Source organism: Helianthus annuus, chromosome 8 (assembly GCF_002127325.2).
Source record: "Helianthus annuus cultivar XRQ/B chromosome 8, HanXRQr2.0-SUNRISE, whole genome shotgun sequence".
In the NCBI taxonomy this organism is placed as follows: Eukaryota; Viridiplantae; Streptophyta; class Magnoliopsida; order Asterales; family Asteraceae; genus Helianthus; species Helianthus annuus.
In genome coordinates, this window is record NC_035440.2 from 37,575,658 (window position 1) to 37,597,744 (window position 22,087).

The 22,087-nt window shown below is 34.7% G+C and overlaps 1 protein-coding gene across 1 annotated transcript; it reads left to right on the forward strand.

Moving 5' to 3' along the window:
• The first annotated feature begins 8,329 nt into the window (after window positions 1-8,329).
• Window positions 8,330-13,806, forward strand: LOC110872702 (cytochrome P450 90A1). Its single transcript, XM_022121565.2, has 8 exons — window positions 8,330-9,023; window positions 11,165-11,314; window positions 11,401-11,640; window positions 12,460-12,546; window positions 12,737-12,815; window positions 12,907-13,013; window positions 13,108-13,226; window positions 13,513-13,806. The coding sequence occupies exons 1-8, from the start codon at window positions 8,499-8,501 to the stop codon at window positions 13,610-13,612; spliced, it is 1,407 nt and encodes a 468-aa protein (XP_021977257.1). The 5' UTR covers window positions 8,330-8,498; the 3' UTR covers window positions 13,613-13,806.
• Window positions 13,807-22,087: the final 8,281 nt, after the last annotated feature.

Here is a 22,087-nt window from a genome sequence, read left to right on the forward strand (position 1 = left end):
TCGAATTAGTGTTGAAAGCCTTTCACATTACATAAGCAATGATTCCCCTAAGAGTAGAAACAAAAAGGCCCCAACATTGTATCTAGTTGAAATATCCAATGATCGGAGTTGTGTTTGCGTGTCAACCCAACCTGACTCATCCCATACCATAAAAAATCAAGGAAGCCTATTTACAAAGAAAACCTCAAATTAGGCATGCAACTAAAGTAATTAATTCAATCTTTTGTTTTTCTAAACGGGGACGGCACCCCGTCAAAACTTTATTAATAAAATTAAAAAATAATAGTTACACCTAAAGAGCGTTGGGTCTTCCGAGACATACCCCAAGAACACCAACCTCAAAAACGCCTAAGGCCTTACAGAACGGGTTTTAACAAACCCCTACCCCAACCACTCTAACAAATAACAACTACTACTTCTAACTCTACTCGCGACCACACACAACCCAAGTATTACAAACATAAAACCTATTCAAAATCCAAACAAAAAATAAACGAAAACAACCAAAATCAAGACTAAATACAGTTCAAATAAAAAACATCAATCTTCAAAACTCTATCGGCTTTCATACGCATCAGCAACAAACTTCAAGCTTCTATCCATCATTCAAGTCAAACCCAAGTCTAATAACCTGCATTTACCACCAAACCCAGCAATACCTATCAGCAAATAAACATTCAATGTGAGTTTAATCCCAACTCCACAAATTTCATGCCAAAAACTAAAAAACTGGTTGAAACTTTAAGTGATTTCAACTTACCTCCATGAAAAGCGATGAATATGAGAGCTCGTTAACTCCCCTAAACAACCACCAATATGTGTAGCTCCATAAAATTACCTACAAAACGTGTAATGCTAACTGATGTTAGCATCTTTAATTGACAAAAAGCAAGAAAATTAAATTATAGCAAATAATCACTGTAAAAGATCACAAAGGGTCCGAGAATTCATGCTAACTAATGTTAGCATCTTTAATTGACCAAAAGAAAGAAAATTAAAACATAGCAAATAACCATTGTAAAAGATCCACCTTAGAGGATATCTTTCATTTTTTTTGTTAGTATTGTATTGCATTATGGCATAACTTTGTTATAACTAAATACAAAACTTGGAAATATTCTACAAAATGAATATTTTGATTTACCTCGAAATCTCCCAAAGTATAATCTACCTTCAGATTATGGAGGATGGTTGTTCCTTGATTATTTGCATTCTTTAGCATGTCCTCCTAAGGCTAAATAAGGAAAAGATCAAAAGGAAGATTAAAAAACTGAGTCGAAACTATACTATTAATGTTTTAATGCAACCAAAAATATAATTTGTCAATGCAATTGATTAACCACCGCTCTTCAAAGAGATCGGCTTGACGTATAATCAAATAAACGCGGCTAGAGAGTCGGACCAAACCTGATATAGTTATGTCATGTATGGTCATCCGCCTTCATTGGCGGCTCCGCTGCCAAAAAACGCCCAACACAAGGATCATAACAACAAATTGAAAAATATAAATTTCATAAAGTAAACCCACCATATCACTTAGCACTTGCCTATGAATTGACAACGTACCATTAAATCATTAATATCTGATCAAGTTTGCTGGCAATAAAAAAAATAGAGATAAGTTTATCAAATCATTCAAGTAACAAAAATGATTATTCTACGGCTACTCAGCTAGGTGTACTCTTATAGAGACTTTCAAATGGTTTCCTATTCGGTTAAAGGTTTTACCTGAAACCGTTAAACTAATTAGACATACAACGTAACTTAAGTCAACACTTTTGTAGGTAAACAGGTTAAAAATCTCACATCTAAAATGTACATCACAAAGACGTGCCACTCCTAACTCCAAAAGAGTTATTGAGTGTAAGTCTTCAGCCTGAAACAAAGAACACATGATAAATGTAAAGCATATAACCTGGATGTAAAGGTCGGTCACTCACCACCAACTAAGCGGTCAAAGACGTGCCACTCCTTTCAAATTCCAACTCGACATTTTGCCCCACGCTATCATCAAGTAAAGTCTCCAACTTCAGAAGCTAACTCGTCATTCTACTCCAAAGCACAATGCTTTACAATGATGAATGAGAGTGTAAGGTTCTTGGCTTCAAGTATATCATGTTACACCTTCATAAGTGAGATAAGAAAAATAACCACTCGACCCGCTTAAAAATCACATGCTTGGCCACCTCAGCACTCCTCTCAACAGATTCATTATCCTCGCTATATATTGAAGCCCATCCATGACCAACACCTTTGAATATCTTCACAAAGCTCTCAATCTAGCTTTTGTCAAAAACTATTTTATTCACTGAACTTTAAAACCCTAACCCTAAACAGAGAAAAATATAACCCTTCCTATCTTTTACCATAAATCATGGGACTTACTTCTTGATTTTCTAATTAAGGTTCCATGTTTGACTTCTTCTTGTGAGTGTAAGACCATGTGTAGTGGTGAACAAACATAATGCCCCTACCATGGGGCATTATCCGACACGTGGCATCCTAGTCAGCCTTGGGGCATTATAGCAAAAGTGGCGTAGTGGGGCATTATGCCAATAACCCCCATTAAATCATTAAAAAAAAAACCAAAGGTGATTGGCTGGTCAAATTATGAGAGGACATGCAAAAGGTGGGTTGGCCACATGCAATAGCAATCCAGCGTTATAATTAAAACGCCAATCAACTTTTTTTTCAAAAAAAAACCAAAATAACGCCCCATGTAATGGAGGGGTGGGCGTTTTCGAGCGTTATTTTTGAAAATTTTTTAAACAAAACGCCCCACTACACATGGTCTAACTGGTCAAGCTTGCCTTCTAATATGGCAGTTGGAACCTTAATTTCTGAAACAAAAGTTAAAGTTACAAAGTGACATTTTCAACCTATATAATTATGAATGGGTTGACAAAGTTTATGTTTAATCTCTAGCGAGTCAAACCAAATGATATATTTGTAAAAAAAAAAAAAAAACTATATCAAAATGGGTCAACGGGCAGAACAGCTCAGACCAAGTATACAATTCGCCCATTTGACCACATCTAGGAGAAACAAACCTTTAACATCGTTGTCTTTCAAGGGACCATAACAAAAGCCTTAATGTCATTATTTTTGCTAGTTTAATAGCCATCATCCCAATAATTACATATAAATTAGTTTTAAGTCTACTAAAAAAATCAAAATGTTAGAATTTTTTAAGACACTTATTCTACCAATAATAATGAGAACTTTTGCATAAAGTTCTAAGGATATTTACAATTTAATCAGCACTTAGCGGATACTTTTTTTCTTTTAAATGGCCAATTTCATCTTAAATTCGGTAATGGTTATTTAAAATATTATATAAAACCATAAAAAGAGTGATGATACTCACTATTGTTTGCTGAAATGCAAGGCATCATGCTTCATACAACTTGCATCAAGTTCATCACAAGGCTATTGGGCATCCACTTTATAATATCCCACAATACTTTCCATATCTTAACAATAGTGAAACTGTCAATTCAAATATATGCGTTGTTTTCATTTTTTTTTCAAAACTAATTTGTTTTTATCCTCCAAACTCATATAATATAAATAGGAAAACTTATTATCATAAACTATGAACTTTACCATGATGTTTATGTTACTAAAACAATTCCTATATGCAACAAATTTAGCCAAAAAAAACATTGCAATAGGTTTCATATTACAATAGTAATGCAATCCATATTTTTTTTGTTCTTAAACAGCAAAAAAATTTGAGGACACATAATGGATTGAGTTTTTGTTTATCTTAATAAATCAAGATTCAATGGTTGTTTCAGTCATCGAAATAGATAAGGTACCTGCACTAATTAGAGCGGAATCATTGCATCGAACGTCGGGCGTTGTTTACCAAGCAAACATGCTTGTGACCATGTTAATTTCAATGAACCTTGTATACCAAAGGATCAATTAGGTTCAGATAATAAAATACAATGTAAAAATGTTTATTCCATTCAAAGGTATAGTAAAATCATTTCATTTGGATCCATGGAATTATATTAAAGGAATGATTCATTCGATCAACGAATAGAAAACAAATTGAAATAAAAGCTCAAAAAGTTTACTGAGATATTTACCTAAACAATAATTGAAATCAATAAAAAAATAAGATCACCAATAAAACACCAAAATTATGTTTCCATATCTTATCAAATCACCAAATAGGGTTTATTTTTTTAAAACCTAAATGATGAACATATGTATGAATGAATGATAAATTAAAATCACGCAAAATCTCAAACACGATAAATTACTTCAGAAGAAATAAACGACAAATATTACGGATATATATGATCGAGAACATCAATAATGATCCGAGAGGATCGAGTTGAAAAATACCTGGTTAAGAAGCAGGTTCAAAGCAACCAGAATGCACTGCATTGAAAAAATTAGTAAAAAAAATAGACCAAAAAAACTTTAAAATGAAAATTTAAACATAATTAATGTCTTTTAAAACATCTGGTGGGCAAACTCTACGTACTAAAGTTTAAGAACTAACAAAAAACCAAGCAGAATCAAACTATTAATATCCAAATCCCTTTTTAGTCAGAATCAGTAAAAATTAGAACAAATAAGCCTAAAATGTCAACTTTAACATAACTGATGACTTTTGACACATACCTGGTGCTCCTGATGGGCAAATTCCTCAAGCTATAATTGAAGAACTTACAAAGAAACATAACGTAATCAAACTATCAAGCCTCACTACCTTTTCAAGTCAGAAATAAGTAAAAACAATAGATCAAATAAGCTTCAAAATGCCAACTTTAACATAACTGAAGACCTGGTGGGCAGACTCTTCATACTAAAATTAAAGAACTAACAAACAAAACTAAACATAATTAAACTATCAAGTTAATTCAAAATACATAAAACACAACCCAATAGCAATAGTATAAGGGTTTTCTTACACTCGAACGAAATAAACCTTGTAATAGACGAAAAAAAATTGAAATAAGAATCAAACCTAACCAAACCTGATGTTCATGAAGGTCCCCATTCAAAAGGTCAATGTGGACCATGAAAAACCCATCTGCTCTGCAACTTTTTTCTTCCCCAAGGTGGCATCTACATCCATGACAATTGCAATAGCAGCTTGCTGTAATAATATAGCATTAGTAAATTAGAGAATGACGGTAAACCAACAAAATAAGAACTTTTCAAATGTCAATGCAAAGTTTGAAGCCTTCATAATCATACATAATCTATACTACTTTATAATATGTTATAACGACTTCTTGTTGTCCAATTCTGTGAGCTCTGCACATTGCCTAACAAAAGTCATGAAATTAGTATGTAGTGACTATAAATGGAGATAAATATCATACACTCCCAAACCTGCAGATCATTCTGAGGATTCCAATCTGATTAAAAAATGATGACAATATCTGGTGTGCAAGATTGATACCTAAACCACCAGCTACAGTGGAAAGAAGAAAACAAAAATCACCAAACAAACATCATAACACACAAAAATCCACAATATATAATTATCATTTATAAACTCGACTACAACTGTACCTTTGGATCATTACCTGTTGACAAATTTCTTATGAAGAATACTAAAACTCAGTCACACTTGTTAGCGGATCAGTGAGGCATTACATCAAAGTATCAAACATGATGTATCTAGTTATAACCAATCATGTGTGACTCACAACAATTACCAAATACAAAAATTAACTGGTACCATGAATAATGGATATGGTGGTTACCTTAATAGTCAGGCGAGACGCGTTAGAAAGACATACTCTGTTGCTGATGCATTCTGCATATGCACAAACTGTCTGCAAGTGTACATGTTATATAATTATATTAGTAGAAAAAAAGGCAATTGGAAAACATAAGAATCATAAAACAAAGAGAATTTTAACAACTGCTCCACTTGATCATATGTAGCATTTCATCAAACACCTAGAAGACATCACATCAAATACAAAAATTAAAAAATAAACATATAATCTCATATTTTGTGTATCTTGAATTAGAAATTAACAAATAAATTATCAAATTGAACAAAAATATCCAATCAGAATTTCCCTTTCCTACAGATAATCCATAATCGTACAAAAATATCCAATCGTTCTTGTCTCCTGAAACCATACAAATTGAACAAAAAAAATTGGTAGGTGCTTAAATCAACAAAAATCAAAATCCTAACCCTAGTTTTTGCAATCAAATAAGAAGCAAGAGAGATGAACTCACGGGACTAATCCAACCCGCTCCTGAGGAATCCGTATTTATGCTTGAATCAACAAAAAAAATACAATTTGTATTTTCTTCAACAAAAATTAGTGTGTCTGATGAAAAATTTTACATCAGAAACCCTAAAATTAGTGTTTCTGATAAACATACCTGTTGAAATCAACTGTATATGGTACGATCAAAGAGTTTGAAACACCGATTGAAAGAAATGATCGATGATTGTAAGTCTGTAACGCCGGTTGAAAGAAACCATGACTCAAAAACAGATGAATAACAAACCACTTTTAGATAGAATGAAGAAAAGGAACCAATCTATCTTTAATAGATTAAGAATGGAAACGCTTCCATATTTTCGCAAAAGATCTTCCGGTAATTGATGAATTATTCAACTTTCCATATATAATTCAAGAAGCTTTTGAAAGAAGAATGAAGGAATTGATTGAGAATTGAGAGGAGAGGAAAATGCCGCCCAAATTCCTAATTCTCTGGCTAAAGAGAATAGCCACATCAAAGTCAAATAGTCAACCACTATTTTGCTTTAGTATAAGAGATAGATATGTATGTATATATATGTGTGAGTGGGGGGAGTTTGAAGATCCATAGAGCCGCGAAAGAGATAACGCCACCCACCAAACAAAGCCCCGTAGCGCCGCCCGTCGTGGTGTTCGGGGCGCTATGGGGCGCTATCCTTCAAAAAAATGCACAAATCACGCCCCACTATAGGAGACCTTAGGCTAAAGGGTGTGGGGGTCAAGGTTGGGACATGATACGCCACCTAAGAACATGAATAGAAGGCTACATCATCGCCTTGCTTGATCCACCATAGTTTGCATGGGTTAAACCATGGTCCTCCTTTCCATTTTTCAAGAAATCAATTTCTTTTTCTTTGACAAAGATAAATTAAAATAAATAAGAGGCTAGTGGTTTGGGTCATGACCACATTCTTAGGATAGTGATTTTGGATGGTGGATTAGAAGTGGGTGACATGACACTGACGTGAAGGGTCATGGTGGTCATGAGGGTCATCACCACACCCTATAGCCTTAGCATAGTTATATGGAATTTAATGCAATGTATATTATTTAGCTTATTATTTCAGTCTTTCTCTATAATTGGTTGGATCTCTATAAGACCGCCCGTAATGGGGCGTTTTTTTTTTTAAATTTCGCCAAACATGCCGGAAAACGTCCGGCCTCCGCCCCCTTGGGCGTTATTGGGCGGTATTCGCGAAAAAAGGGCCACCGGCGTTTTTTAAAAAACGCCTAAATTTTGCTTTAGGGGACAAGTTGAACGTTGGGCAACGGTAACTTTTTTTTATTTTTTTAAATCCAATATAATACACTGTAAAATACCCACTAGTTCATACACTTTTTTATAAAAAAAAACTCTCACACACATCAAACTTTGTCTCTACTACTTCTACAATTTTTAAAAATATGAACCCATTCCGACCCCCATTTGGTGTCCCTTGAAGACCCGTGAACCCGAACACAACCCAACCGCAACAACCCTTTAACCTTCAAGACATGGACCCGAACATGTTATCGTACGCGGCTTTCTTGAGTGGCGCTACTCCATTCGTGCAACCCACTTTCTGCTTTGGTCAAGCAGGCGGCTCGCAACCTTCACAAGTTGGTTCGGGCGTGGGTCGATGTTTCGGAGGACCCCGTTTTTTTTTTTTTTTTTTTAATTTCTAGTAGTGTTATTTTTTTTAATGAAGTAATTTTAGTTTTAAATTTAAAAAAATAAATAATTGTGTAATAATTGCATGAGCGTTATTGGGCATTATTCCCACTACGACATTTTTGCAATAACGCCCAATAATGTCCTCATACTGACTGGACTGCCACATGGCAGAAAACGCCCCATGATAGAGACATTATTTGACTAAACATGGTATAATTGGTTGGATGTTAGATGAATTTTTTTTAGATGATTCCGACAATTTTTAGAAAAAATACACTTTATACAACAACTTATGACGGTGAATTTTGAAATATCTTAAACTTTATGATGGTAAATCATGTTAAAAAAAAAGATTTTATAAACTTGAAAACAAAAACTCAAAAAAACTCCAAATTTATGCCGACATCAAATTCCTCCCTTCATTGTCTCCTTTTTGCGTTCGTTTCTTTCCCATTCATGTGTAATCCATTCGTGTGCACTCCTCCCTCCATTAATAACCTGCAAACACACACTCACTGTGTGTGAGAGAAAGAGAATTTCATCATCTTCATCTTCAACAATCCAAACTTCAAAACCATACAATTGCCATGGAACTCATCCCTCTCTCTCTCCTCCTCTCACTTTCTCTCTCTACAATCCTTTTCCTCCTCTTCCGCACCTCCACTGCCCGGCGGCGGAACATCCGTTCGCCGCCGGGCAGCATCGGGCTCCCGCTGATCGGCGAAACATTTCAACTCATCTCCGCGTACAAGACGGAGAACCCGGAGCCGTTCATTGACACACGCGTTGTGAAATACGGGACCGTTTTCACGACGCATGTGTTCGGGGAACGGACGGTGTTCTCCGCAGACGCGGAGACGAATCGGTTTATTTTGCAAAATGAAGGACGGTTGTTCGAGTCGAGTTATCCCGGTTCGATTGCGAATTTGGTTGGAAAACATTCGTTGTTGCTTATGAGAGGGAGTTTGCATAGAAGAATGCATTCGTTGACGATGAGTTTTGCTAATTCTACTATTATTAAGGATCATTTGTTGGTGGATATTGACCGGTTGGTTCGCCGGAATTTGGATAAGTGGACCGGTCGAATTCTTTTGATGGAGGAGGCTAAAAAGGTAATAAAGCAACAGATAGGGTGTGCATGGGTGGGTTTGGGTGGTTTTGAGTAAGTGGCTGAATCATAACTTCTTTGTTGGGGCTTTCTTTTCTGCTGGATACAAGTAGAGGGTTCAAATCATGTGTCTCATGGGTTAGCGGACTCTCTTGACCCCCTCTTGTTCTGCCATACTCAAACCAAACCAAAATTCGAAATTTTAGTTTTTGAGTTTACAAGTTTTATGGGGTTAGGGGGGGGGGGGAGGAGGAGGTTTCTGGCCTAGCTTTTATTTTTTGGCTTATTCTTATATTTTAAAGTAGCTTATAACTTATTTTTTATTATTTGAGAAACTCTTTTAAGTGTTTGGATTAGCTTATAGTTTATTTTGTATCATTTGCACAAATAAGCTTCTTCAAATAAGCTAAAAAAATCATATTCAAATAAGCTTCTTCAGATTAGCTTATATTTGCTAATAAGCATAAGCTTAAAAAGCTAAACCAAACACCAAGTTAACCTTAGTTTTTCTGGTTTTTGGTTGAGTTCGGTTTTTCGGTTGTATCATTTTGGTTTGAAATTTTTTAGGAAAAAAATGGCCCGAATTATTAAATTTGGGCGTAACTTTTTTTTATTAATAATTAAAAGACCGTCATACATTTTGCCTAAAATAAATAATCATACATTAGTCTTCAAAGGGATATTCATGTGGTTAATTGGCATACTACATAAATAAAATACTAGGTTAGACTAAATTTTAACATTGCATAAAAGAACTATTTTTGGTTACAAATTTTTTACATTGCATAAAGAGAAACTATTTTTGATATGAAATCTGACCCATAAATAGAAATTTCTAAGTTGAAAGTTTTCAAATTTACAGAGTTTTGCTATCACTCCGTAAATTCCTTCCAACCAGTAAGGTTACGAGTTAATATATGGGTTTGGGTGGGAGGTCTTAGATTCAGTCTCATAGAAGACAGAGGACTAAAAAAATTTACTGTAAAAAAAGTTACGAGTTAATGCATGTTATGGTATATTTATCTATAAAGGAATTGTGTTAAAAAATAATAATGAAACATTAATACGTTGACGTTTTATGGCATTCGGCCTAAAATAAATAATGATACATTAATACGTTGACGTTTAGGTTGTTGAGAATCTGAGTTACTACTTAAGGGTGTCCGGGGCGTACTCGGTAACCCCCTTCGGTGAGCGCCTTCCCCGATCGGGAACACCGCCGCCAACGTTGCGGGGACCCGAATCGGTGAGGGAGAACGGTGGTGGTTCAACGAGAGCGGTGAGGGAGAAAGGTGGTGGGCCCCATATTTCCAGCCAATCAAACCATTTTCTTTGTTTTTTTTTTTTTTTTTTTTTGAATAAAAAAATAAGGGGAGTTAAGAGGGGAGTGGCGCCATCAAATGGGGGTGTTAGGGGAGTTTAAGAGGGGAGTTGACGTGGCACACGGGGATTGGTTTGGCGTAAGAGAGTGCACTCACCTATTAGGTGTGCACCCCCTTCACCCTAACTCGGTCTTGAATAGCTGAGTTGACAAGTAGTCCGAGTTAGGAACAAAGGTACATTTTGATTGTGACATTGTCAGAGCTAATTTTCATGTGGGCTCTTTAGTCCAAAAGAATTATATTTATATATAAACTAATAATAATATATAAATATATTCCAAAGTGAAGATAAGGATTTAATTTTGTATATTGTTAATGTTTGTAACATCAATCAATGGCGTAGCTTTGTAGGGGCGGGAGGGGGCGGCCGACCCCCCGAACTTTTCGCTCGTTAGTGGAGAGTATCTAGTTTTCGTATAAATTTTTTTGGGTATATACGTTTTTGACCCCTCGGTTTTATAGAAATTTTTTGTATATACGTTTTCGACCCCACGGTCGGAAATCTCAAGCTTCGCCACTGACATCAATCAAGTATTATTTAAATGGTAACATAAGATGATGTGTTGTGTTTGGTCATGTGCCCAATCCCAATCTAGTTCCAACTACTTGATGTAAAGTAATGCAAGTGGGAATCATTGTGTTTATTCTATATTGCATGTGTAAATTCAAAAAAGTGGACAAAGTGGGAATAATCAAAGAAACATGTAATTATGTTTTAAATCAATCAATTATGAATCAAAATGTTTTTTTTTCTTTTGTATAGATAACATTTGAGTTAACGTTGAAGCAACTACTAAGCATTGAGCCGTGCGAGTGGTCGGAAAATCTAAGGAAAGAATACATGCTTGTTATTGAAGGCTTCTTTTGCATTCCTCTACCCTTTTTTTCTCTTACTTATCGGCGTGCGATTCAGGTACTCATTGTTTCATTTATGTTCAATTTAGTACAAAAATATGTCGTTATTCAACGAATGTGTTATGATATTGGGTGTTTTTGAAGGCACGGAAAAGGGTGACAGAGGCGTTGCACTTGGTGGTTAGAGAGCGGCGGGTGGAAAGGGAAAAGGGGGTGAAGAAGAACGACATGTTGGCGGCATTGTTTGATAGTGATTGTGATGATGACGAGATCGTGGATTTGTTGGTGTCTCTTTTGGTTGCGGGTTATGACACCACATCAACCACCATGACTCTTGCCGTTAAATTCCTCACAGACACACCTTCGGCTCTTGCTGAGCTTAAGGTTCGTATTCTATCCTATTTTATAATATACATGTTTAACTTGAACATAATAAATATGATTTTATTTTATTTATTAAAGTATTAATTGTTATATGTTCATTCACTTATGCTATAAGAGAGAAAATGCTTGTTCCTACATTGACCTATCGGGTACGTCTCGTTTGTTGGTTTAGGTGAATCTTTGTTGTTTCGGGCTCAGGTCATGCTATGAATATAAAAGAAACCGTTAAAAAGGGGTTAGGGGTTAGAGGTGGAGCACCAGTCGACGAAAGTTAGTAGGCTCCAGCAACCTTAGATAGGGCCTTTAGGAACATTTTCTGGTGATCGGCGACTAAAGGCATTAGGGTTCTGTTAGTCAGGGTCCATTGGAGGCCAATATGTTAATAGTTGGGACTGCCAATGGTGATTTTTGTAGTTGGGACTGGTGACGGTCAATTAACAATAATTGAGATTATTTAAATTCATTATTCCTTTATTAAAAGGGAGAAATAGGGGCAACTGTGAAGCCCAATATGTCAAATCCAAGCCGGCCCTGGCCCAGTTACCTCAACACTTTCTAATGTTCAAACAAATGGTCTGTCGACAGTCAAAGTCATACCAATAGTAACCATGACATCTGAACATTGGTCATAAGTTCTAAACTCATCATTAAGTATATGATTAACAAACTCAAAGGCCATTAACGATTTTGTTTGGTTTGTCATTGGTAGATAAATAGATACAAGAATTCCTTTTGACACCTAACGTGCAATATGTGACACAAAGTGTTCAGTCGATGCTCTATTCATCAAACACTTATTTCTGGATCTTATATGTATAGGAAGAACATGAAGAAATTAGAAAGAAAAAGGGCGCGTCGTTGGCTCTTGAATGGGATGATTACAAGTCTATGCCTTTCACACAATGCGTAAGTCGTTTTAATATATATTTTTTTTCTTTCTAAAAACATGTTTTGACAACAACATTAATTTACATTTTCTGATCTTTAAAATCTAATGGTTATATTTACATATAATGTAAAACAAATTTGTTAGGAATAAAAAATAAAAGAAAATGATATAAATAATATATGATCTTATTTTTTGCTGTTCTCGCAGGTTGTTAACGAGACACTGAGACTCTCTAACATAATTAGCGGTGTCTTTAGGAGAGCAATCACCGACGTCAAGATAAAAGGTACGGTTTGGATTTGTTGTATGCATTAAGTGTTCGGTTACCTGAAATTCAATCATTGATTTTTATTTGTTTTTATTTTTGTTTTAAGTAGATTATACAATTCCAAAAGGATCAAAAGTGTTTGCCTCGCTTCGAGCCGTTCATCTTGGTCAAGAAAATTTCGAGGATGCTCGTGTTTTTGACCCTTGGAGATGGCAGGTTTCAATTTCTCTGTGTTTATTCAAAAACATTAAATGTTTCATCTTATCTTGTTGTAAATGAATTTTCGGTTTTGTATGATTATGTAAACTAGAAAATATCGGATCCAGCAAACTTTATGCCTTTTGGGGGCGGACCAAGGCGATGCCCAGGCCACGAGCTAGCTAGGGTCGCTCTATCTGTTTTCCTTCATCATCTCATCACTCGTTTCAGGTAACTTAAGTACATAAAAAGTATTCATTATACAGGGTCACATTTAATATTTATTAAATTTTAAGTAGAAAACTGTGAGAACTGCATAATCATTTGTATGTAGTCCTGATCATACATAACATAAGAGAAAAAGGTGTGGATTAAACGATTTATCCAAATTACATAACCTTAACATGTACTTGTATTTATGTAATTTTCACAGTTCTCTACACATTATTAGTCTGGATCTTTTCTGTTTATGAATTGAACTATTAAAGCAACACTTAAAGTTGAATTTTTGTTTCAGTTGGATACCCGCAGAAGATGATAAGTTGGTATTTTTCCCGACGACAAGGACACAAAAGCGGTACCCTATCATCGTGCAAAATCGTAATGTAGTAGGGTAATGAAAAGAGTAAATACCCAAAAAAAAGAGAGAAGAAAAAAAAAAAGAACGGGTTATAATTTTGAAGATTAAAATGTGGCATACGTTTAGGGCGAGATAATTTGCAAGATTATATCAATAATCTTTTCTATTCTCGTGGATTAACATTTATGTATATTCTATACCTTAAAAAATAATACCGATTAATTAAAAATACATTGTTTCAAAATTAAAAAGGAAAAAAAGAAAACAAGAGGAGCCGATAAGCGCTACTAAATGCTCCAGTGAAGCCATGCAAGATGTCATAATAGACTGTTTTAATAAAAGTTGTTGAAGCAAGTCTTTTTTCTACCCTTTTACTGGCTATGTTAATTTTTATGGCTGACTAGTGGCAACGGCGGGTGGGTAGAACCGGTGGTGGTGACGGTGATGATATCAGTGTAGGTAAAGGTGGTGATGAAGGTGACGTCAAGAAGGTTGGGTCGTGGTGTGGTAGCGGCGGTTGGTACATGGTTGGGTGGCGATGGATGGTGTTAAGCTATTTAGACTCGTTCTAACTTCTAAGTTACTAAGTTTTGTACGAGGAGCCTGTTCTAACTAATTGTATCGAGTAATCTAAATCAATCAATTATTTTTTTATTATTTTCAATCCATTATTCTTTTTATTATTAATTTTCTTTTTAGAAAATCACTTTAAATTTATTTAATATTCATGAGCTTGCAAAGACGAGGGGTTAATGCAGAATTTTCAAATTCAGAGACCAAATTTTCTGGTTATATTTTAACTACTTTGTATGATTTTATATTGTGTCTCATTTTAGCCATTGGACATATTTAAATTGTATCCCAGATGACTAAGTATAACAATTTTTAAATATTATGCATTTCCATATTATAAATTTGCAACAAGTTGTTGCTTTATATTGTTGTAATATATGTATAAGGGGTTTTTCAAAAAAAAAAGTTGCATTTTTCACTTTTAACCCAAAAGGTTTTATGTTTTACATTTTAACCCCTTTTACTTTTTTACTTTTAACCCAAAGTTTTTCATCTTTTACAATTTAACCCCAACACTTTTATATTTTCAACTTCGATCCCCCATATTTTTCATCTTTCGCAAGTTTTTCGTTTTACGTTTCTTTTTATATTTTGCGAGTCAACACGTCGCAACGTGCGTGTGGGGTTCAACGTTTTTTCCCGTTTGACATGCCAATCGCAGTGCGTCTATTTTTCTCCGTTTGACAAGTTCGTCGTAACGCGCGGGTCCTAAAATTTAAAGGCTTTTAGAATGTTTTCGTGATTATTTTATGAATGTTTTGTAAATTTTGTTTGGATCCAAGTAATTTTATATCTTAAAAAACCTCATGAAAATCTACAACGAGCACGGCAAAACGAGTCGGATCAAATATAATATGTTTTCGTGATTATTTTATGAATGTTTTGTAAATTTTGTTGGATCCAAGTGGAGTCAAATTGTGGTTTCTTTTTTCCTTTTTTAAAAGCTCTAATTAATCTCTTTTCATTATACCTGTCAACTTTTGCGTTATACCCGTTACGTTTTCTATGTATGACTCGGGTCATATATAATACGTTATGATTTTACTCTATAATTTGATTTACTTTATGTTTTGATCCAATCGTAATGTTTATATAGGTTACATTGAGTTTAATCAAATACGTCAAAATGCGTGTTTTCATATGGTTAACGCATCACATAACGTTTGGACTAATCCATTCGATGTTTGCGAAGAATCCGCGCCGCAACGCGCGCGGGTCTTAACGCTAGTGTATATATCAATAACAACAAAGGTAGCAATGATCTATTGGCCTAGTTTACTATAAGTTGCAACATTAAGTTAGACTATTGACAGATATTAAGTCAGAACGTTTTAAAATATGAATAACGAATTTTAATAATCCTAACTATTAGCCGTTGCTCAACAACGGTTCCAATTTTAAAAGTAACCAATGGTGGTCTCACCTTTTCATATATTGTAAACTAATAGACCTTTACCAATAGAATCTTAATTTCTTTTTGTCCCCTTATCATTTTCGGTTTAATAAATGTCTATTAGTTTACAATATACGAAAAGGTGAGACCACCACTGGTTATTTTTTAAGTTGGGACCGTTGCTGACCAACGGCTAATAGTTAGGATTATTAAAATCCATTATTCGTTTAAAATATTAGCTTTTCCATAGAGCCAATAATTGTGTAATGTTCAAATAGTAATTTGAGTAGATTACAACCGGTGTCTTTTACGTTTGCATCAAATTACAACCGGTGTTCTTTAACTAAAGAAATTACAAGTTCTGTCCTTTATGTTACCGGTTTTTAACACATTTTGTCCTTTAGACCTAACCAAAAAACTAACTAGGTTATGGCTAAAAGACATAACATGCTAAAATATGGTAACATAAAGGACAGAGCCTGTAATTTCTTTAGTTAAAGGACCTCAGGTGTAATTTGATACGAACGTAAAGAAACCGGTTGTAATTTACTCTACTAATAAAGAATTATAGGAACACAAAATCCAAATTTTTGTCACAACCATGAAGTAAAACCTTTTTTAATTGGGTTATTTAATTTTATCACCCCTAACTATTGGCTATTGGCCGCTGTCACCTCTAACTATCACTTTGACATCCATCACCCTCAACTTAACACTTAGCGTGTTCTATCACCACATCGTAACTGATCACTAACTTTTGATGATGTTACTATACTTTTGCGGGTGTTATAGGGATCTTACGAAGGTTTTAGGGATCTTAGGACACCCCAAATGTATAGTAACATGATCAAAAGTTAGTAATCAGTTAACAACATGGTGACAGAACACATTAAGTGTTAAGTTGGGGGTGACGGGTGTCAAAGTGATAGTTGGGGGTGACAGCGGCCAATAACCAATAGTTAGGAATGATAAAATCCAATAACCCTTTTTAATTTAAAGAGAGGAATTGGGTAATAGGACATATTTAAATTGTATCCCAGATGACTAAGTATAACAATTTTTAAATATTATGCATTTATTATAAGTTGCAACATTAAGTTAGACTATTGACAGATATTAAGTCAGAACGTTTTAAAATATGAATAACGAATTTAATAATCCTAACTATTAGTCGTTGCTCAACAACGGTTCCAATTTTAAAAGTAACCAATGGTGGTCTCACCTTTTCATATATTGTAAACTAATAGACCTTTACCAATAGAATCTCAATTTCTTTTTGTCCCCTTATCATTTTCGGTTTAATAAATGTCTATTGGTTTACAATATACGAAAAGGTGAGACCACCACTGGTTATTTTTTAAGTTGGGACCGTTGCTGACCAACGGCTAATAGTTAGGATTATTAAAATCCATTATTCGTTTAAAATATTAGCTTTTCCATTGAGCCAATAATTGTGTAATGTTCAAATAGTAATTTGAGTAGATTACAACCGGTGTCTTTTACGTTTGCATCAAATTACAACCGGTGTTCTTTAACTAAAGAAATTACAAGTTCTGTCCTTTATGTTACCGGTTTTTAACACATTTTGTCCTTTAGACCTAACCAAAAAACTAACTAGGTTATGGCTAAAAGACATAACATGCTAAAATATGGTAATATAAAGGACAGAGCCTGTAATTTCTTTAGTTAAAGGACCTCAGGTGTAATTTGATACGAACGTAAAGAAACCGGTTGTAATTTACTCTACTAATAAAGAATTATAGGAACACAAAATCCAAATTTTTGTCACAACCATGAAGTAAAACCTTTTTTAATTGGGTTATTTAATTTTATCACCCCTAACTATTGGCTATTGGCCGCTGCCACCTCTAACTATCACTTTGACATCCATCACCCCCAACTTAACACTTAGCGTGTTCTATCACCACATCGTAACTGATCACTAACTTTTGATGATGTTACTATACTTTGCGGGTGTTATAGGGATCTTACGAAGGTTTTAGGGATCTTAGGACACCCCAAATGTATAGTAACATGATCAAAAGTTAGTAATCAGTTAACAACATGGTGACAGAACACATTAAGTGTTAAGTTGGGGGTGACGGGTGTCAAAGTGATAGTTGGGGGTGACAGCGGCCAATAACCAATAGTTAGGAATGATAAAATCCAATAACCCTTTTTAATTTAAAGAGAGGAATTGGGTAATAGGACATATTTAAATTGTATCCCAGATGACTAAGTATAACAATTTTTAAATATTATGCATTTATTATAAGTTGCAACATTAAGTTAGACTATTGACAGATATTAAGTCAGAACGTTTTAAAATATGAATAACGAATTTAATAATCCTAACTATTAGTCGTTGCTCAACAACGGTTCCAATTTTAAAAGTAACCAATGGTGGTCTCACCTTTTCATATATTGTAAACTAATAGACCTTTACCAATAGAATCTCAATTTCTTTTTGTCCCCTTATCATTTTCGGTTTAATAAATGTCTATTGGTTTACAATATACGAAAAGGTGAGACCACCACTGGTTATTTTTTAAGTTGGGACCGTTGCTGACCAACGGCTAATAGTTAGGATTATTAAAATCCATTATTCGTTTAAAATATTAGCTTTTCCATTGAGCCAATAACTGTGTAATGTTCAAATAGTAATTTGAGTAGATTACAACCGGTGTCTTTTACGTTTGCATCAAATTACAACCGGTGTTCTTTAACTAAAGAAATTACAAGTTCTGTCCTTTATGTTACCGGTTTTTAACACATTTTGTCCTTTAGACCTAACCAAAAAACTAACTAGGTTATGGCTAAAAGACATAACATGCTAAAATATGGTAATATAAAGGACAGAGCCTGTAATTTCTTTAGTTAAAGGACCTCAGGTGTAATTTGATACGAACGTAAAGAAACCGGTTGTAATTTACTCTACTAATAAAGAATTATAGGAACACAAAATCCAAATTTTTGTCACAACCATGAAGTAAAACCTTTTTTAATTGGGTTATTTAATTTTATCACCCCTAACTATTGGCTATTGGCCGCTGCCACCTCTAACTATCACTTTGACATCCATCACCCCCAACTTAACACTTAGCGTGTTCTATCACCACATCGTAACTGATCACTAACTTTTGATGATGTTACTATACTTTGCGGGTGTTATAGGGATCTTACGAAGGTTTTAGGGATCTTAGGACACCCCAAATGTATAGTAACATGATCAAAAGTTAGTAATCAGTTAACAACATGGTGACAGAACACATTAAGTGTTAAGTTGGGGGTGACGGGTGTCAAAGTGATAGTTGGGGGTGACAGCGGCCAATAACCAATAGTTAGGAATGATAAAATCCAATAACCCTTTTTAATTTAAAGAGAGGAATTGGGTAATAGGACATATTTAAATTGTATCCCAGATGACTAAGTATAACAATTTTTAAATATTATGCATTTATTATAAGTTGCAACATTAAGTTAGACTATTGACAGATATTAAGTCAGAACGTTTTAAAATATGAATAACGAATTTAATAATCCTAACTATTAGTCGTTGCTCAACAACGGTTCCAATTTTAAAAGTAACCAATGGTGGTCTCACCTTTTCATATATTGTAAACTAATAGACCTTTACCAATAGAATCTCAATTTCTTTTTGTCCCCTTATCATTTTCGGTTTAATAAATGTCTATTGGTTTACAATATACGAAAAGGTGAGACCACCACTGGTTATTTTTTAAGTTGGGACCGTTGCTGACCAACGGCTAATAGTTAGGATTATTAAAATCCATTATTCGTTTAAAATATTAGCTTTTCCATAGAGCCAATAACTGTGTAATGTTCAAATAGTAATTTGAGTAGATTACAACCGGTGTCTTTTACATTTGCATCAAATTACAACCGGTGTTCTTTAACTAAAGAAATTACAGGCTCTATCCTTTATGTTACTGGTTTTTAACACATTTTGTCCTTTAGACCTAACCAAAAAACTAACTAGGTTATGGCTAAAAGACATAACATGCTAAAATCTGGTAACATAAAGGACAGAGCCTGTAATTTCTTTAGTTAAAGGACCTCAAGTGTAATTTGATACGAACGTAAAGAAACCCGTTGTAATTTACTCTACTAATAAAGAATTATAGGAACACAAAATCCAAATTTTTGTCACAACCATGAAGTTAGTCACCGGTTTGGGGCTACGTTTTATGGTCTCCCATTAATTACAAAAGATTCACTGATATTTGGGACTTCAAAATGATAAAGCCAAGGCTAGTGATCCCGATTATGTTAAATATACAAAGAGAACAAAAAAGTTACTATTCTTACACAACCTTTAAAAAGTTACGAGTTTCATCAAAATTTCAAATCACATTTAATTGAACATATTCCATGTGCATAATTGCATGAAACAAACATAAAAACTAAAAAAATGCCAAAATTAAAACCCGCAACATTTGTATCGTTGCCGGTACAAATGTTAAGGGTTTTGATTTAGCTTCAAAGGCTGGGGATTTGCTTTGGGTTTGGTAAATCTAGGATGAGGGTCACAATTAAGGGTGTACAAATCAGTTTTTAACTGAACTGGGTTTTTTCATCAAAAACAAAAACCGTTTTTTTTAAACCGGTTTTAAAAATCAAGCATACTAATCGGTCTACAAACCGCTGGTTCGGTTCGGGTTGAAACCGGTTTTTAAAAGTACCGGTAAAAAAAACCGATTTTGGGTTTTTTTCCCGATTTTGGTCCTAAAACCGGTTTTTTTACATCTCTAGTCAAAATGAAGCAGGAGTATATCAATAAGCATAAAGTTTGAATTTTGTCAATAGAATTAACTCAACTGAGTTCTCATGTCAAATCAAAATCAACAAAACATGTATATGTTGATTCCACAATCACTTAATATGTTTAATCGGGATCTTTTTGACTGATGAAGTAATAAACTAAAAACACAATGGAAAGTAAAACCAAAAACACAATCGATGACAACAGATAAAATACACCATTACACTCTCTCAAAAAACCTCAACTTTTTATATAACTCTTTAACACTCTCTCACAAAAATCTCTAACTTTCACCTTATTACAATGCCAGTTATTATATGGATCCTAGAAGAAGACATCATGTTATGCGAATCGTGGGTCGCGGTGGTGAACAACCAAGGGCCTCCGTTACACAGGTCTTTGTTTTGGGAACGAGTTTATCAAGAATTTTGTACGCGCCGAGATGAGGCTATCCGATCAAAGGATGCAATTTATTCACGTTTTCGGATGATTCATCTTGATTGTACGAGATTTGAAGGGATTCACAACGGCGTGGACAATGACGATGGTGAACTAAATGAATTCGACATCATCCAAGTCGCTCCCGTCGAGTTCCCCAACGTGTAAGGGCATGACTTTAATTTTTTTATGTTATGTAATGTCTTTAATTTTTAGTATACCTGGGTGGGTCGGGTTGCGGGTTAAAACGGGTCCGGGTCGGAATGGGTCATCTCCGTCTACGTTTGGTTTCCTCAACGAAGAACCATCAGCCATTATCTGCCTTTTTCCTTTGGTTTTCTGGTTGATTTTGAGAAAGAGAGAGAGAGGGAGAGAGAGAGAGACAGGGGAGGGTGAGAGTTTTGAATTGATTCATGCGCTCAGGTTTCAAGTACTGCGCTCAAGTTTCAAGTACTGGAGTGAAAGATTTGTTGGAATTTGTGGATCAACAGAAATAACTGAATACAACCGGTCAAATCACGCACTATATAAAGTGTAAACTTATCGTGTGTTGTAGTTTGGAAAGATGACCGAATAGAGATCTGAATCAAGATTTACGTCTGATGTCCAAGTTTGATCACATTTTGACTGAAATAACTGAGAACCTGATCCTTGTTTTGCTTCAAGGATTTACGTCTGATGTCCAAGTTTGATCACATTTGACTTTGTTCTTCGTTTTTTGGATCGTTCTAATAGATTAAAGAGAATAAACCATTTTTTACCCTAAGAATACGGCCCGTATACTATTATACGGCCCGTACACACCATGTGAAAACAATTTACCCGATCATTTTTTACCCTTTAAATACGGGCCGTATACTATTATACAGCCGTATACAACATGTGAAAAAAAAAATAACCGATCGTATACAATGTATACGATGATTGTATACGGGCCGTATAATATTATACGGCCCGTATACTATGGGTAAAAATTGGTAAAAAATGGTTTATTCTCTTTAATCTATTAGAACGATCCCTGTAATCATCAACCGGCTTTGGCTTTGAATGCGTATAGAACACTCGTAATCCTCAACCGGCTTTGAAACCGGACGGAATCTACGAATAAACAGTTGGAATTTGTGGATTTCGGTTGGTTCAGAAACTTAACAAGAGAAGCAACTAACACAAAGTATCTCGATATGGTTGGTGTAAAAGCTCACATTTTACTACGTTGACCATGTTTTTTGACAAATCATCAGCTTCCTGAATCTGAATCTGAAAGTTAACTAGACCCCTCAAGTTGTCTTTCATAACAACTAAGCGTCTGGAGAAGAGTATGTTGA